The following is a 20,281-nucleotide window of genomic DNA, read 5'->3' as shown; positions in this document are numbered from 1 at the left end:
TTACCAGACATTTTTTCACTCCACCTGTCATCCTATTCTCTGCTTCTGTATTGTCGAAGAAACGATTTTTAATTTTTGTTATTTTTTGCAGTAACAAACAAATAGGGCCAAACAACAGCAATAATAAATTAATGTGTACAAATTCACTTGCTTCTACACACACATATACACAGAAGTGGAAGTATGTTTTCGGCACAACAACAGCAAAAGCAAAAGCTGGCTGCTCAAGAACAACGCTGGAAGTGGACAAACAGCGAACAGCGTTCACTTCCAAACGATCGGACACGAACTCAATTAAAGTTATAACAGTGTTTTCGCCTAAGTATGAGTGTATTGGTGAAGCCTGACACCTCGGCAACCAAAGATCGCAAAAGCAAATACAAACACAAACACAAACACAAACAAAAGCAGCAACACAAACACCCTTAACTTTGCTTACAAAAACAAAACCGACTGCGCCGCTTATTGCGCTGCCGGCATCGCTGCGCGTGCAGAGCTGCTTGACTGCTTCGTCGCTTTGATTATCTTTCGCATTGAAGGCGATCGCCTACCGACTACCGGTGCTGATTTTGCCGCCACAGCTGCTTTGGCAACAACTACATTTGACTTTTGACTTTGCCTGCTTTGCTTTGGCTTTGATTTTTCGACTATTGTGATATTTTGGTGTCGTTGTGTGCGACTGCGCTCCCTTTCCGTATTAAGTTAATTCGTTTTTTGTTTTCCGACAGCCAACCGCAAAGTTTTGCGAATTATTGCCGACTTTGTTGTTGTATTGGCTCGTATAAGCGATCGTTAAGCTATGCGTCTGCTCCTAGCGCTGCGTTCTCTGCGTCGCCGCGTCGCTGGCTTCTAGTCGCTGTGCGCGTTTTGTGCTTTTGTATTGCAATTCGACGGCGTCTTTGCGCGTTTGGCAAAAAACATTTATTTTATCTTGTGATTGTCGAGAAGTTTTGCAGTCAGTTGAGCATAAACATTCATACGGTGCGGTTTGGTGAAACAATATTAACAAAAGCGACTACAAGCGACTACATATTATACAATACAAAGTAATACTCGTTGGATTCTAGAACTTAGTGAATTGAACGCGGTGGCGTATACGCAACATTTAGTATTTAGAATATGCTAAATAGAATGTGCTTTCTAGCCATGCAGACAAAGCGCTAAAGAAGTTTATAATAATTAAGTAACAAAATAATAACAATTTTCCAATGCTAGTGCTCACCAGTAACGATTTCAGTTAAATTTTGTGCTATTTTGTTCTAAAAAAAATAAATAAATTCTCAAAAAAATATTTTTTGAATTAATAGCCGTGAAAAGTGCATAGAATGGACTATTTCATAGCATTGCTAGTGTGCGTGTGAGTGTGCAGAACCAAAAATACAATTAAATATCGCTTAAAAGTGCATATATATCCTTATATAGTGAGCAGTTTTAACGTGGAATTCCGTCTCAAATTATTTACAACAAAAAAATAAATAAACTAAGTTACAGTATATTAGCTTGTGTTAAGTAATTCACCAAAAACAGAGTCAAAATGAACAGCAACATAACTTCGCGCTTCGATATGGCCGCTGAGATTGCGTCCATAGCATTGGACGAATTCAAATCGCACCATGTTGATTGGAATTATACGGGACTGATACAGCGCTATTACCATTTGGTCGAGCGAGACTTCGGCGGTATGTATTGGTGACATTCAAATATGCGAATGCAAAATATTTTAATATATTATGCGTGTTATTTCCAAATAATTAGGCGCGTAAAGGCAAAGGGTTGATAAATATTGTGCTGAGAAAAAGTGTGAATAAAATGTTAAAGGTAAAGAGAGGAAATTTATACAGACGTACAAAGAGAAAAAGTTAAAGATATACAAATTTTAGCCTTGGTGACAAATAAAATGCAAATTATGAAACTTATTAATGTAAATAATATATATTTGTCCAGATAAATGCCAAAAAATTGTAATAAGTTGTTTTGGATGTTATGTATACCAAAAAAAATTTTTTTTTTTTAATAAAATACAAATTTTTCTTCAACATATTGTTTTATGAAAAATATGAAAAATAAGAAAAAAACATACTCTTGTAAAAAATTCAGGAAACAAAAAATGTTTAAAGAATTTGTAAGTTACTGGCAAATCAAAATAGACTTATAAAATGCATTGTCTTCCATATAAAAGTAACAACTTTGCGAAATTTTCAGAATAATTGGTCGAAATAACAACAAAAAAGTTTTAAATCACGAAATCGAGTATCTTAGAATGTTGTACCTTATAATGGTTTCAAACCTTGGAGCTGAAATATTAAGAAATTATGGAAAAATGTTCTCTTTATTGTGATGAACGCATGTTGTGATTTTGCATATATTGGTTTTTTTTTTTGTAGGAAAAAAAAATTCAATATTTATTTTGCCCTTTGTAGGAAAGTTTGCCAAAACGAGAACAAAAGTTGCACAAAAATACTTACTTTCACTTTCTAACTGTGCGAAATTCTTGAAGTTCAGCTCATTTTGAGATGCCAATTAACTCGAGAAATATACAAATATTTCAAGATATTTAAGAAAATAAAAATGTTCAAAATTCTCTTTATTAAATATTAAAACTAAACAATTTCTTTTGAAAACTAAAAAAATATGATTATTTTCGTAGACCTGCAGTATTAAATTGCACATTAATAGCATCTATGAAATTCATGTTGTCACATAATTGAAAAAAGTTTTGGTTATTTCATTTATAACTTTCATCTTCAAAATATAACGAAATTTTGAAAAATTTGTCGATTAATATTTATTTGGATTTTTAAAGATTTATCGATTACTATTTATTGAGATTTTGAAAGATTTATCGATTACTAATTCGAAATAATTTTTTTTAATTAATTTTCTTCATATATATAAAGTGCAGCAATAACAATCGAGTAATACCGTCACACTCACACTAAAGCTTTTGTTGTTTACCAACAGTAGAAAAATTATTAAAAATTGTTCCAGAAGTTCGTAGAAAATAATTATATAAGTTAGAACCTTAGACCGTTAATTTTCGAACAATTATTTCGTTCTACATGAAGTTAACTTCTAAACTTTCCATGCAAAATAAATCAATTAAACGTACGCTCCCTAATATATGCTCGTTTATACTAAATAATTGGACTTATAGTGTATATGTGCAACAACAAATCGCGCAAGTAATTGTTAAGAAGTGCGAAAAATCCCCTCTAAACTAGTCCGTAGGCTACGCGAAATGCAGATAATTTCCACAAAGCGTAAAATTGTGCATTGCTAATGTAGTTGTAGTGGAAAGCTTAAACACCACAACACAGGCAGAAAAGTCTTACCAGCCGATACGAGTAATGAGTTGAGTAACGCGTACACATAAACAAATGTGTGGCGATTGAAAGGCGCAACTAATGCATGAGTGGCCGCAACAAAAAATCGCTTGACTAAAACGCATATTTTTGCAAGATGTCACAAGTTATTTAGCTGTGTATGTTTATCTCTATGCAAATTGTGTTGTGAACGTCAATTACAAGTATGCTATACTACACTATGCCGGCTAAAAAGAGAATTTACTGTGAAAATGGCAACAACACAAAGCATTTGTGACGGTAAAACAAAGTTCATAAATGAGTTGCGTTGACATAGAACTGCAATTAAGAAGCATTACGGCGCACTTAAGTGCTCGCGCGTCTAACTAAGCTCCGCCGCTTGCCCATGTGCGAGGGTCAGTGACGCGCGCAAAGGGTTAAGAAGGCAACTAAAATGTTTGAGTGTAGTTAAACTAATATTTCACAGACTAATGGTGATGTATTGCAAATATGGTTGTTGCTTCTATTTCAAACAATTTTTTTGAGAGTGCAAAGCTATTTTGTATTTTTGTGCTGTAAATATAAAAGTAAACTTTTTAGTTTTGATTTCGTACTGTGCAAGAGGTGATTTTTTTTTTTATTTTGTAAATAATTGTATTTATCTCTACAACTCTGTATATAATGTTGGCTATTTCAAAGAGATTTACCTCAAAAAATGCACTTAAGTGAACTCCTTCAAAGCTACGAATACTCATTTATACAAAGATAATACAAACTTACATATTTAACAAGAACAGTGTCAATGACTCTAATGATACCAGCTCAAGTCAAAATCTTAGAAAGGGCTTATTTAATAAGCATTACATGGAATTTTTAAATTCGCTACCAAAGCACTATCTGTCGACTGTGGACTTTCACCAGCTAACAACCATTCAGCAGACAGCCGGCAGGTCTCAGGTGTATATCTATGCTCCATCCATTGTCAAAAATTGGCAGCAAAAAACTTCGTATCTATTCTCAGTGTCAGATTTTCCTTTGAATCGCTATATATTTGAACGATGTTCAGAAAACGCGGCAGCCTTTGCTCGCAAAGCTTTCTCAACCAAATTTTATGAATTGTCGCGATGTTTTCTGAGATTATTGCTTCTTATAGCTTTCCTGACTAGAAATTATACACATTTGGTTACGATTCGCCGCAGCACAAATCCAAAACCGCAGAGGTAATATGTATTACTTGAAACATAATTTTTTATTAATTAATTTTTAGTAATAAATTTTAACGAAAATTTTGAATTAGTTCTAGTTTTAATTTAACTAAATTTTACTAATAATGAAGTAATTATAATAATTACTTTTTATTAATTAATTTTAATAATTAATTATTAATTAATTGGCTAATTATTTGCTTGTTAATTATTTTAAAGTTAATAATTAATTTTTAATTTGCAATTATTAGTTTTAATAACTATTAATCACTAATTAATTACTAAATAATTATTTTTCAATCCCAAAATTTTAATTTTAATTTTAATTAATTATTAATTTTTTTTAATTAAATTTTTAATTCCGTTTTTGGGTTTTGATTATATTTTCAGTTTTGAATCTAAATTTTTGAAAATAACAAATAAGTTTAGTTATGTTATATATGTATATGTAATTGAAAGTAATTAAACGTAAATATACAATAAATAAGCTTTCTTTTCCAAAAGATAATCAAATTACTAGAAAAGAAAATAAGCAAACACGAAAAAGTTAAAACTATTAAACAATTTATGTTTCTAATTTTTAGCTATATACTAGAGATTCTTATTTTTGTATTTTTCAGAACATTATTTATGATTAAAAGTTTTATTTTTTATTTTAAAACTGATTTTTGGAATTCACTTTATTCAATTTTTAATCTGGAATTTGTGAAATTTTTACTAATTTTAATTTTTATTAAATTTGATTTTTGTTTTTTTAATTAATTATTAAAAATTAATTACAAATTAAAAAGCTGACTTTAAATGTAAATTAGATTATTTTTAATGCGTTTTTTTAAACTCTGGTTAACACAAAAATTATCAGTTGCTGCTGGCCTAGATTTCATCTAACTCTTGAGATATTACACAAATTGAAAAATTTTCGTTGCAATTCTAATTGTGCTTGAACAAAAGTGCGAGCAATTTTGACATATTCCAATTTTTATGAAAAAATTAGCTAGTAGTGATTTAGAAAATTATGCTACTCATTCATTTATGCCTGTGCTGTTTTCAACAGTATCTGATTTGGTGCTCTCTCGCATAGCATACATCACTGAGAACTAGTATTTTCAAAATTTAAAATAGCATTTCTACCATTTTCCAACATTCTCTTAAAAAACATAATTCAACTTAAATTTTCAAATGGCCAAACTCCAACAGTAACCTGCTATCATGCAACACAAAAAAATAAACAAAAACGTCATTGAAGCGGCGTTGAACTTGAAAACTCAACTTTATAACCACTCATAGTATGCATCATGCCCTTTGCCTCGCCTAAAGGTGTGCGCATATGTACTTACCATTGTTATGCCGGCATACATAAGCGCGTAAGAAACCTAAATACATTTACATGAGCACACAATCATCGGCGGCCTTGACAATGCCGAACATTTGCTGCGGACACTTGCTTCTTTTATCTGCGACAATTATTACCGCAATTAAATGCCAGTTAAACTATCTAAAAAAAGAGACTAATAATTGTCAATTTCCTTCTACGCTGCTTTTATTGCTTTGTTATGATATAGGAATATGTATATACAGACATAAATACACCTTCAAGTACGCGTAGTTTTAAATTTTATTTCTATTAAACTTATTTCCCCCCTTCGCTTGCTTATTTGCCTCCCACTACTGCTAGCTACTCAATGTTTGTGGGCATCTGAGCATGCAGCCACCTTGTATACTTGTATGTACGCGCATGTTTATAACTTTTACTGCTATTTAACCTTTTATTTCGGCTTGCAGTGTTTTTGTATATACACATTCCTTGTCCCTTTATGCACTGTTGCTGAAAAGGTTAACGGCGTTTGATAAATATGGCAAAAACACAAATTATTTTATTTTTAAGATAAAAATTTGCAAAATTAAACGCAAAATTACAAAAAAAAAAAAACAAGAAAAAGTTGCCAAAAATTTTACATTTTACATTGCTCTGGCTGCATGCTCACTAACGCAAAAGACTTAAGACACAAACCTTGCGCTGTTAACGCATATTAACATTGAAATGTATACAAGTGAGACGCTGCGTGCATGCATGTGGCGTTAATAGTGTAAACGATTTATAATGTCTATAATAAAATATGATATTCATACTAAATTATTTACTCAGAAGCTCATCGTAAACGCTGGTATAATCAAGCAATTGCTGTTCACCCTCTACTTTGAAAATGTCCCTCAATGCAATGAGCGTTAACATAATGTTATGCGCGTACTTAAACTATGGCCTGTGACCCTGCCTGTACTGAAGACATTAAAAATATGCTTAACAGCTAATAGTGTTAGTTTGGTTGCAGCTGTAGTCGCAACGCACAAATTTACTTACACATACAACAATAATAGCATTGTCAAGTCGCTTTTATTCTTGCTACTTTTAAACATCAGTATATTTATATATACATACATATGTATAGGTATGCAGGCTCAAAGATGTCACGAAATATACAAGCGGCTCCTACAAAGGCAGCTGCCCACGTTAGTATATACAAATACACATACGTATAAAACATAAATTAATAACTTTGTTTGTTTGCATTTGGCGTATTCGTGAAAAAATGCTGAACTACACAATCGTTTAATCAAGCAAAACAGTTCGTTTAAATGATTCTGAGTATATGTGGCTACTGTGGTGTGCTAACTCTTAGATCTTATTAAATGCTTTGTAACTATTTACATGTAGCACGTCTAAGCAATTAATTGTTCAAATGTCGAGTAGCAAGCAATATCTTAATAAAATAGCGATATCTTAATAAAAAAAGCAATTGTTAAAGACATTAATTTATGGAAATAATAGTGTTGGTAGCTATTGAGATTTGTATCTAAAGAAGTGTGAACATTTTTTGCATTCATTATGCATTTGAAGAGAATAGAAACAAATTCCATGCATAGAATAGTGTGACAAATATATATGTATATTGCATAAATATTAAAAAAAAACAAGAAAAAACGTTAACTTCAGCTGCACCGAAGCTGATATACCCTTCACAGGTGCATTTCTTTTATTAACTATGTGTTCAGTTTATATGGAAGCTATATGCTATAGTAATCCGATCTGAACAATTTCTTCGGAGATTTCATTGTTGCTTTAGAAAATAGTCTATACCAAATTTCGTGAATATATCTTGTCAAATGTTATCTTATAAAATAATCTATAGTAATCCAAATTTCGTTAAATATATCCTGTCAAATATCGAAAGTTTTCCATACAAGAACTTATTCCGATCGTTCAGTCTGTATGGCAGCTATATTTTATAGAACAATGGTCACGATATCTATACAAATTGAATATATCTTGTCAAATGTGAAAGTTTTCCGATAAAGAACTTGTTTCATCGTTCTTTGTATTGCTTGAAGAAGAAAATGACGTTTGCAAAATTTCAAAACGATATCTTAAAAACTGAGGGACTAGTTCATATATATACAGACAGACGGACGGACGGATAGACGGACAGAGAGACATGGCTAAATCGACTCAGCTCAACATATTGATCATTTATATATATACTTTATAGGGTCTTCGACGATTCCTTCTGTGTGTTACAAACTTCGTGACAAACTTAATATATCCTGTTCAGGGTATAAAAATTAATATGCGCACAGCTGTACAACGAGAAGATTGCAATTGTGCAATAAAAAAATTATAAACAATTGCAATAAATACAGAAAAACTTAGGCCTCTAACAAGTGTTTACTATTAACGCATTAATCTATGTAATTAGCTAACAGTCAACGACATTTAAATATATTGATTATTTATATTAATAATAGTAATCAATTATTGCTCAATAATCATAATATTATAATAAGTAATAAAAAAAAAATTCAAAAGAAATCTTTTATGAAAATATGTATCTTGATTTTGATCGATCTGTTTGTATAGCAGGTATATGCTGTAGCCTGGGTCAACTATCCACTGAAAATTTTTTAAAGATAAACAAGTTTACCATACAAGAACATGATTTTGATCGTTCAGTTTGTATAACATCTACATCTTCATACCATTCGGCTGCCTCCCTACATAATCGTTCCTCGGACGCACTTTTCGCTATAGCGTTTACCAGTTTTTCCCCTTACTTTCGACATCTCGTCGCTACATAACATGTTGAACTTCGACTCGTCAGAGAAGATTACTTTCTGCGAATCGACTTCAGTCCAGCTTTGGTGCTTTATAGCCCACCGGAACCGTTGTTGAAGCATTTTCCTAGTCAAAAGTGGCTTTTTTGCGGGTTGTCAAGCATTCAAACCAGCATTACGGAGTCTATTTCGTTTATTTCTAGCAGCGATTTCGGTTCCAATATCTTTTATGATCTCTATCCTGATGTCCTCAGCTGAATCGATCTTTTAGGCTAATGCGTTTTATTTGTCGATCCTCCCTAGAAGATGTTTCCGTGCTGCTCCTGAGCTTGGTTTTCTGCTCAGAGACCCACCGCTTTGAAAAAACCTTTTTCAACCAAACCTTATACCAATCGCTATAATTGCTACTTGGCTACTTGTGTCCGGCTTGCCAAATAAGTAATTTATTGGGCAGAAAAATTGTATACAAAAGTTAAGATCAACATCTCTAAAACTTTCGGGAGTAGTTCACGTACATATATACCACAGACGGACATGTCGTCACGCTGATCATTCACATACACTCAAGATTATATTTGATCCGGACTGGCCAATTTAAACTGGACGCGCATAACGAATCTATAAATATTTCTTTCTTTATAACCATCTCCACGCGTTAATTAGTGAATGTTTGATAATTGTTTCTTGATGACGCGAAAAGTTAGTCAGGCGATTTTTATTAATTGAACGAATGGACTGGCGCGTTTCCCGCAGTGATAACAGAAAAAGGTTACAGTTTTCCAGTTTTACCTCTAACCTTTCCACTAGTTTACAAAACTTGATCAAAATGGAATGTGGAAGCAAGACAGTCCATAATGTTCAAACAAAAACCTTCTTAGACACTTAATGGAAAAGTTTTAAGTATTTTTCGTTTGTGGATTTTTGAATCATATGAACAACAGGCTAGTTACACTGCCACTCCAGCTTACCCACAACGGACTATAAATTAATTATATTCAATTAAAATAAGTTTTTTTATGTCTATTTGCTTTTTAATTTGCATTTCGCAAACAAGTTAACGGCTAACTAGTTAAGGGTCATGACTTCTGGCTTATATAATAAATGGCTGTTTATATTATTAAGTAAACGTCAGTTGTCATTTGGCTGAACAAAACAAGAAAGGCATGTGTTTATTAGAGCGGAACTAAAAATATGGGAAGTCTCATTGAATTATTATTGTCCAGGAACTTGTTCAAACTTGCATGTCGTCAGCTGAAATGCAAAACAATATATCATCAAAAAAATCGGTTTTGGATTTTTTATTGCTTACGATTCAGTACAACATATTATCATATCGTATATCACATATTGTAAAATTTCAAGCTTCAGCTTTCAGATATAACCAATATATAATCATTTTATAATCAAAATCCAAAATTTTGTTTCAATATGAGTGGTTTCTATTATATCGTTTTCCCTTCACCTGTAAACTTATGAAAAGTGATGTTACGTTATTTTGCATTATATGTGACTGTATGCTACATGAGCTATTTTTCAATATGTATTAAATTTACCATACAAATCAAAATTAATTTTCAATTAAAATTTTCCAGAATTTTAAATTTTCTATAATAAACTAAACCTTTAATTATTTGTTTAATGAAAAGAGAATTTTTCAGAAAGAAAATCTCAATTTTGACAGGACTTCCAAACTTTATTTTATAAGCTGAGATAAATAATATTGAACAACTTAGTTTTGCAAACTAACTAAAATCGATTTCCAAATGACATATAATCCACCTTAATATATATGCATAGATTTATTTATGTGAGTGTTAAAGTGAGTAATCGTGTGAATTATATTCTTAATTAAATATACGCTTCCACAAACGATTACAGAATCACATTGGCAATTACGTATATAAAATAGATAATAAATTATTAGATGCTATTTAATTCTGATTGCATGCGCTGTAAGACCAGCTTTTCTGACGCCATTACAAAACTATTATTACACTTAATTTAAATACACAATATCTTCAATTTAAAGTTATTAAGTAAAATATTTTAAATGTGTAAGCAGAGCAAGACTAAGGGGTCACAAAAGTTCATTTAAAAAATGTTTTTAAACGAAAATTTAGTCCAGTGTCAGTGGCCACATATTTCGCCTTATTTCAGCTGTTAAGCCCAAATTTGGCGTAAAAAAGCCTTTTGAAGACTAAATTAATTTTCCATTTTTTTTTTTTCAATTGATAATTACTTATGTATATTAGGGTGAGCAAAATCGATTTTTTTGGCTTGATACTCTGCGCAATACAATAGGTTCTTACACACCTCTAAGAAAATCTCTCCAAGTAAGAGCACTTAATTGTAACCAGTTAGTTAGTTTTCTATTTTTTTCTTACTATCAAAGGAAAAATTCATATCGCCCTTCCATTTATTAGATAAAATACTTCGTTTCATAGATTTTGTAACAAATTGTATGCTTTTAATGAAAAAAATAATAATAAAACAAAAAAAAAAATTACATAAAATAATATCTCCTACCAAACAGCAGTTTTAAACTTATATATCAGTTTAATTTGGTAAAAAATTAAAAAGGTGGCAACCTCCTTTCAAATATATGTTTCTCTGTAAATATTCTTAAACTGCTTTTATTTTAAAAATTTTCATTCACCTAAAAACTTTAAATAGGTGGCAACTCCATATAATTTTTTTTTACCTTTTTAACATTTTTTTCATTGCAATTTTAAATGACTTTTTTCATTGAGTTATAAAAAATTTATAAGAAAAAAATTACTTAAAATAATCAAATTTCAACCGTTAACCTCCTCTAAACGGTTGGATTTACGAAAAATTCGTAAGAGAAGATACTCGAATAATGATGTTCAAAATGAGCAAAAACAAGCTACTAACATCAAAGGGTGCTTCTCTGGCTATTAACAAAAAAGTTATCGAATTTGTTGCTAGGTGAGCGCTGCGATCGGATAAATTGCAAGTGTGATTAAAAACATTGCCCGATGATAATATTAAAGCACGTTTGTCATATCGAAGGGAGCATTAAAATTGAATCGTTGATGATTGGAAATGTGTTGTCTGTACCGATGAGTCCAAATTTAACCGTTTTCAGTTGGTTAGAAAGCAATATTTGCTGGGGTGCACGTAGACATCGTACACAACGACACCATGTAAAGCAAACTGTTAAACATGGCGATGGAAATATAATAGTTTGTGGATGCATTATATGGTGGCATGTTGGCCCTCTGCATTTAGTATCATACGAAAAGAGGGAGAAAAATTCTGCAAACCAATTTTCACCATTTTATTGGCAAATGATAGTGAAACGACCGCTTAAAAGAAGTCATTTTTAATAAGGCTCTATGAACAAAATATTGAAACTATTTGAATATATCTCATTCACCACTTACTAGATATTCCTTTCTATATATTCTTAACTAGAATTTTTTATTACGAAAAAAAAAAACAAAAACAAAACGAAAACATATATGGATTCGCCTCTGTGGTTGTGTTTTTATGGGTGACAAAAGTCAGAGTTCATGCATTAAACACTGCTTGCCACTGCATTTATTCTCCTACTTCTTAATTGCCGTAGTCACCGCTTACGCGGTTATAGCTATACTATGTAAACTTGTATTCATTGTAAATTTATATTTCACTCTTTCAGATCCCCGCGCCACACGTTTCCCCCTAATGGAGCATCCCCTTTACACATTCGGTTTGGTTGGCATATACCTGTCTTGGGTCCTCTTGATCGGACCAACATTCATGCGCGACAGAAAACCCTTCCAACTGCGGCGTACATTAGTCATCTACAATGCCTTTCAGGTGGCGTTAAGCGCGTACATGTTCTACGAGGTGAGTGTGATTCATTAAGCAAACGAAAATAATTGATTTAATAATATTTCTGCCTATTTTATATGCTACACTATGGAGGCATATAAAATTGTATATTAAATATAGAAATTAAATATAGATAAGCGTTGTAAATAAATAGTTAATTTAATTTTAAAGTAAATATTGCTGGTGATAGGTAAAACTGGAGAATATGTTGAATGAGTGTGCTGTTTAAAACTATATACAACTTCTAATTGAGATAAGTCTACCCCAATTCTAATATTGGCAATAGTTTTTCACTCAATTTATGAAATGACTATAAATCAGAAAACAAATTATAACTACAACATTGTTTGCGAGTAAAATTCTTTTACCGAATAGTAAAGTAAATTCGGTTAACGAATTTTACAGCACTAGTGCACTTCAGCACGAAAAAAGCTATAAATGAAAGTAAATTCAGATCAATAGAAAAATATAAGTTGACATTAACTAGCAATGCAATTTGGGTTACACTAAACCTCACAATGAACTTAAGGTAGTAGTCTGGTAACTTGGGTTCAAAAAATCGAAATTTTTTTTTGCTTAATTTGAAAGTACAATATCTTGAGAATATACTGTGAAAATTTCAGATGGAAACTCGAAATATTTCGAGAGTTATGACGAGTTTCCTAGAGCGCCTCGGAGTCCTCTCTCTCGGAGTTGTTAAACTTTAAACGCGTTTTTTTCAAAACATTGTTTTTCTGGTCGGCCCGGGTCCTAACTTTTTTTTTACTTGTCCGATTGTTTGCAAATTTTAACAGGCTATTCTACACACTTATAGTTCTCGTCGGAACTAACGAGAATTTTTTTCACCCATAACTTTTTATTTTACAACCCTTTCTTTGCTAAAATAAAAGGACTTTTTTTTCAAAGTCCGCCATTTTATTATTTACCCTTGCAATTTAACTTCAGTAATTCCGACCAGAATGACATGTGTATAGATTAAGAATAAATACGAATATTTAATTTCAGATAACATCAAGAGTTAAAATCACCCGGGCCACCTACGTGCATTTTTTTTGAGGTTCCAACTTCGAGTGACAATAATAATAGTAACAAAGTATTAAATTTTTTCAAATATGTTTTTTTTTTATATTTTCAATATGTAAATAAAAACACTAAATATTCAAGATAATTCATTTATATTTTCCTATAAAAAACCGCCCTCTAAAGAAGTCATTAAAATAGGCATAGGTTACCAGACTACTACCTTAAGCCAGCAGGGTTGCAAACAATAAATAAAAAATAATTGAAATAACAAATGAAATTAAAATAATTTTTTGTTTCATTTTAAACTATTTTTCAAGATTCTAATTCTAAATAACGCATGGACAATTTTAAATTACATTTTTCATCCCAAACCCTAATAGGTTTGAAACATACCAAAAAAAGTGTTTATATTTAAAAACTAAAAAAAAATAAATTTTCAAATTTTAATTAGCAATATTTTGAATTGAAAATTAAATTTTCATTTTCCAAAATTGGAAGTTAAATTGAAAATTTAATGTCTAAGCCATATATTTTTTGACTTCTATACAATAAAAATTAAAAAAAATTATACCCACTGAAAAATAAAATTTCTAAAAAATATTTATATTTTTATAGCATCTGATGGCTGGTTGGCTGAATAACTACAATTTGAAATGTGAACCCGTGGATTACTCAGATGGGCCAATGTCAAAACGGGTGAGTGATGCGTGTATACTGATATGAATATTAGACCGTTATATTAATGTTATTAAAACATAGGTTGATATATATTGATAGATTATTATATAACAAATCATAAATATTTGTATTTTTCAAAAATAACGTGTTACTGTCTTGAGTTATATTAAAAAAAAATATTTCGCGCTTTATTTGGTTAATGCATAAAAGTACGACATATTGCTATTTTTTTCTGTTGTTCAGCTTCCAATAATGCATAAAAAAGTATCATAGTGCGAGAGGGAAGAGCAAAAATATTTGTCATAAAGTTTCAATAAAGCTTATGAAAACTACAAATCTCGAAATACAATTTGAGCGTCAGTAATAAAAAAAACCGAACTGAAAATGTATTTTGAGGTTGCCTTCATATTAATTCTGAAAGTTGTGCTAAAATCTGCCATTAAACGAAATTTTAGAGAGGAGAAGATAGTACGGAGATATATTTGGATAAATTTTCTTTATGAGTAAAGAAAATATAATGCACTACGTCGACTTAAACTTTGGTATACTTTACCACAAGCCATGAACAGAATATTTCTATTTTTTTGTAAAGTCCTGAACAAAGTAGAGTGGTGAGCATTAACTCTTTAATATTATAAAAATTCTAATTTAACCTGTATTTTGATATTAAAGAGTTTAAACTCACTACATTTCGATAGTTTTGCATTCCGTAAGGAGATAAAAATACCAACTTGCACGCGCAACAGCTAAAAGCAGGATCACATAAAAAAATCAATTTCCATATTTTAAAGTTTTTAGTTTTCAACCGCTTTATGACACAAAAACAAAAAAAAAAAAACGCCGACTGCAATGCGATTAGATCATGTTTGTTTTCGTCGCCAACTTTCAAGGTTAATACGTATGTATATGGAGAAAATGTCGTTTAAAACATGCAACCAAACAAACGTGGACTTAAACCCAAGCTCATAGAAAGCGATCAGCGGAGAAAAGGGAGAGTGCGACGCGCGCTCAAGACAAGAGATTAATATGAATTTCTGTTTAACATAACGCGACTAACAGCATTTCAAGCGTTGAGTTTGTATTTTTCAATTTCTTTTGTTGCCTTTGTCGTCCATTGCCGCCTTTTCTGCACTTAAGCAGTTAATTTGGCTTTTGTACGATCATCTCGCATTTCACTCATCTCTTGTGTTCTCTTTTTGTCGAAATAAACGGGTATTTTCAAATGCTTCGCGCAAGTTCAAGCAAATATTAATTTAATATATAATTATTTGCTTAATTTAAATACGAATGCATTCATGCGCTGTGTAAACTGTTGTAGAGCTTTGTATGAAGCTCAGTATCATAATACTTTTATAAACAAAAAAAAAAAAGTGAAACAATCAAAGCAAACGCTGAAACAATTTGCATTTCATTATACTTGTATTATATTTAATTTTTTGTAATGTCACTAAGCCCAATCTCTCCATTTGATGTCATCGATTTTAGAGAGAGAAGTGCAGGTTTTTTAGATATTATTATAGATGGTTTTTTAACGATATTATTATAGATGGTAACTTTCAAAACAATTTTGTTTTTGTCCACCATAATATCAAATAATATCTAAAACACTAGAGAAAACTGAACATAACCAAGGAACTCTTCCAAAACAGTTTTTTTAAAACCCCCAGAAATAATATGAACTCTCTCTTAATTAGACCAGAAACGGGAACATGTTTCCCGGATAGGATCGCATACACTTTCAATTCCATGCATTGCAGGCTTAGTCAGAAAATCAATCAAATTGGACCACAACCGCGACCACTTCACATGTAACAAATCTAGAAAAAATAATAGAATAATCCAGAAGAACTGAAACATTAGAAAAATTATTGAAAGTAAACTCGTCAAAAATTTTATCACTTATGTATGACAACAATATTCGAAATCTTTCCTTAGCTCTCATATACCGAATATTATAACATTCATTTCTCGAATTAACCTTCCTTCACTGAGTATAGTGTAAAATCATCTTTATCTCACATTTAAAAAATTGATTGAATTCGGTTAATTTCTATGTGGGTACTGCGGATAATATGTATACTAAAAGTATTGCCTTTCGCATTCAGAATTTTCATTATGAATTCTTACAGATTTATTAAGATATTTCACATTTCTAAAGTTCTTACGATTTATTAAAATGTACTTATATAATATTCGTTACAATCCAAACTGATTACATGAATAATTAGTAAACATTAAGGACAGATGACGGATCAAATGTCATTCATTGACATCATTGAATCAACATCAGTCAAATGTCCAAAGATTTCTTTATAGCCAATATAGAACATATATACAGTTGTTATGAAAACTAAGAGGGTTCTAAATAATAATGTGATTACTTAAATTGTGACTAACTACTAAATATGTATGAATATATTTTGACAATGACACAATCAACGAAAAGTCATGACAAAATAATTACACAGTATTTACAGTACCCGGCCAATGCATACCGGCATTGCCACCATAATAGCCGTATTTTCGGAAGAAGTGTTTGTTCTTTTTGCAATAAATTTTAAGTGATTCTATATACGTTTATACTGTATACTGTATACAAACATACATACATAAGGTTGTTTTGCAATGCATGGCTGAGCGCGCGCCAAAATCTCATTGGAGCATTAAATGAACCCGACAATTTACTTATACAGACAAACATATGTATATATATAGTACATACGTTTCAAATAGCGAAAATGTTCTGCGTTTATTTCTGATTGCGATTATTTTTATATTTTTGCAAGCGTACTATGTATGTATGTATGTACATTGTTCAGCGCTGGATTTGACTCTTGTTGTTCATGCAGCAATATTGGTCTCCAATTATTATGTTGGCGGTTATTGCGACTTCTTGCAGAATTGCCGACTGCAATCGGTGCCACCGAGTTACTCGTTGCAGCAAGAAGTAGTTACTTATAAAATTGGGTTCCTATTAAGTTGGTCTCTTCCATTTTATTTAATGTTTTTCATAATATGTTTTTTGCTTGGTTACAAATACTTACAACTCAAGTTCTACCATCAGATTTACTTGGCTTTGTCTATATTTGGCTGTAGAGCGAAACTAATATTATTTTCATGCGAACCCATTCACATGCATCGGGTTAACTGAACCTCAAAATAGTATACCATTGAAGGCAGAAATCCGAACATTAGGATAATTTCCAAAATAGCCGATTCTACAATACTGGAATTGACACCGATTTCATCGGGCGAAGGTATTTTATTATGAGGATATCACCCAGTTTGGATAGGTACGTTATAAGTTAACACCGAATACTATAAAACCTTTCAATATGAAAGAATAAAAAACTAATCAACAATGCGACTTTTCTCAAAAATAATTCGACGAATATTGTTGAAGGTATCCCTTACCGTTCTTCTTATAAGCTACATGCATGTTTGCTCGAAAATTTCATTGTAAAATCTATAAAACGGTCGGAAATTAATATAATGGGCTTATAATGTATTTTGACAGCTAACTGAAGCTCTGATTTTTCTCTCAGAAAGCCAATAAGAATCAATTTGGTCTTTTGAGGGAAGTATTGGATATTGAAGCTCGATTTTAGTACTGCATTTTAAGCGTTATATCAAAATAATATGCATTAATATTTTTTTAATCTAACAAACGGCTTATAAGAAAAAATAATTCACTTTAAATATTTACGAAGTGAGACAGAGATCACTCAAATTATTTTAATATACATATGATACAAAAGTCTTATTTTTGCTTTCTCTTTTCTATCTTTATCTCTCTTTTTCTCTGTCCCTCTCACTACATTTTTGGCCCTCTATTTTCTCTTTTTTGAGTTTTTTGGCATGTCAAAGAAAATTAAGTAAAATATCTAAATAAAAGTCGCCTTAACATTTAAATTGAAAGTTGTAGGCTAAGTTAAGATATAGTCTAAATTATTATTGTTCTCGAAGGCAATTTTCGCACTAGTGAATATATTCTAATTCCGAACGAGGTGTGTGTCTTGGCTAAATTTATTATGCGGAATGCGGAATCCGTAAGAGGTATGTGTCTCCGCTAAATCTTCTGAGTTTCGTGAAAACCTCTGTACTTTAGTACCAAAATCTTGAAGCGGTTAGTCAACAAGCCCAAGAAAATATACACTTTTTGACCGAAAAATATTATAAACTATCGAAACAAGAGAAAAAGATAGGTGATGTCGATATTCTTTTTTTGTAACTACTTACTATTATTAATTACATTTTCCTATAAGCCAAATTTCAAACTTCGAAGACGAATATTTCGGTTTGGAGGCTAACTTCGAAACACGGAGAAATTACCTTTTTCACTTATGACTCACTCGAAAAAAAATTGTTTTCGTCCAAAACCCAGAAAAACACGTTTTCACCCTTAGGTTATAATATAATGGAAGCACAGAATGGAAGAAAAAATATTGCACAAATTTTCAAAGCCTCAAAATATAGCCAATATCTAAACTAGTTTATAAAATTAAAGCTATTTCCACATCCCTCATCTAGATTGCAACTTCATAATAATTCCAAGCGCTTACTTACTTGTCTAGCACGTTTCCTTCATGCTTCACGCCGTCAAATGCGGTAATAATAACTAACGGGCACATGCTACTCATACCCGCCACATGACTATTACATATTTGTGGTTTTTTTGTGCTTACAATAGAGCTACTGTTTACATTATTGTTGTTGTACTTCGTTCTCACTTTTGTGTTGTAAACTTAACTGCAATTGCTGACAAAAAAAAAAAGAAACCTTAAAAAGCCGAAAGAGAAACACTGAAAACCTACAACTATAATAATCGAAGCATTTGTTTTTACTAAGCAAAAAACCAACAGCAACAACAAATTTAAAAGGTAATAACAAATAAACAGCAAATACATGCAGCTTATCAAGGTCGCCGCTATTACCTTCCAGCGCTACCTTCTTATTTCTTGCGCCAATGCACTCGCCTTGCTTCTAATACATACTATACTGTACAAGTATGTAAGTGTATATGTAGATATATATGCTATATATATATAGTATGCCACTTTGTACAAAATTAGTTACATACGAGCATGTATTGATGTTATTGACATCGCTCATACGCCGGGTAGGCAATGTAAGCCGCTACAGAAATCACTTGAAGAACAAGTACTACTTACCTATATACATATGTATACGTTAGTGTATGCACTTGTATGTTCATGAGTACAAGTACTTGTTTTTTGTTGTTGTACTCTTGTTGGATTACGTTGATTTATGGCATTGTATGCTCGTTTCATTTGATAGTTTTATGTTTTTAATTAATTTAAAGTGTCTTCGCAAACACAATCATTTGTAATTTCATATACCGTTATTTATGTTGAACTTTTGATCGTAATTACTTTTTTTTAGTAAACTGCACTAAAATATTTGTAGTTTTTGTAAAAACATGGTGATAGGTGCAATTCATTTACAAAATAAAAAAATACAAGAAAATGCGATAACTTCGCCTGCTCCGAAGCTATAGTAACCGTCACAAATAAAAAAGATTCCATACAAGCCTTCATTTCGATCTGTCACTTTGTAAAGCAGCTATATTCTATATTGTGCTGACCTCAAGAATTTCTTCGGAGATTGAACGGTTGCTTTGGTCAATAATCTATGCCAAATTTCGTGAAGATATCTTGTTTGCCATACAATTGGATTCTTGTCGATTAGTATGATTAATGATATAGGTGTCCGATTTGAACAATTTTTCATAAATTATACTGTTTCTTTGGATAATAATACACGCTAAATTCCATGCAAATATCGCGTGATATAAATTAGTTTGTCCATACAAGGTTCATTTAGTTTGTTCCGACATCGGCGGTTTTAACAAATGAGCGGGCTTTTAAAATGAAATGGACAGGTCTAGAATTTCAGATCGATATCTCAAAAACTGATAAATAAATTCGCGTCACAGACAGTCAGGTAGATAGAGAGCCGGATATGACAATCGCGCTGATCTCCGACTTTTCCTTCTGGGTGTAACAAACTTCAGGAAAACTTAATATACATACCTTGTTCAGGGCTTTAATTTTTTTTTGCTGCGCTGCTAGTATTATGTACTGTGTTACGATAATATCGATCAAA

The 20,281-nt window shown here is 31.4% G+C and overlaps 1 protein-coding gene across 1 annotated transcript in view; it reads left to right on the top strand.

Annotated features, from left to right (window-relative positions):
• Positions 1-971: 971 nt before the first annotated feature.
• The window catches only part of LOC126760263 (elongation of very long chain fatty acids protein 7), a 50,242-nt gene continuing 30,932 nt past the window's right edge, over positions 972-20,281 (top strand). Inside the window, exons 1-3 of the mRNA XM_050475762.1 lie at positions 972-1,679; positions 12,279-12,469; positions 14,093-14,173. Coding sequence (XP_050331719.1) covers positions 1,535-1,679; positions 12,279-12,469; positions 14,093-14,173 — 417 coding nt within the window. The 5' untranslated portion in view covers positions 972-1,534. The remainder of the gene's footprint in view (positions 1,680-12,278; positions 12,470-14,092; positions 14,174-20,281) is intronic.

The sequence above is a fragment of the Bactrocera neohumeralis genome, chromosome 2, assembly GCF_024586455.1.
Source record: "Bactrocera neohumeralis isolate Rockhampton chromosome 2, APGP_CSIRO_Bneo_wtdbg2-racon-allhic-juicebox.fasta_v2, whole genome shotgun sequence".
In the NCBI taxonomy this organism is placed as follows: Eukaryota; Metazoa; Arthropoda; class Insecta; order Diptera; family Tephritidae; genus Bactrocera; species Bactrocera neohumeralis.
Note: the sequence above shows the minus strand (reverse complement) of the source record. Positions and strands in the feature narration are given on the sequence as shown.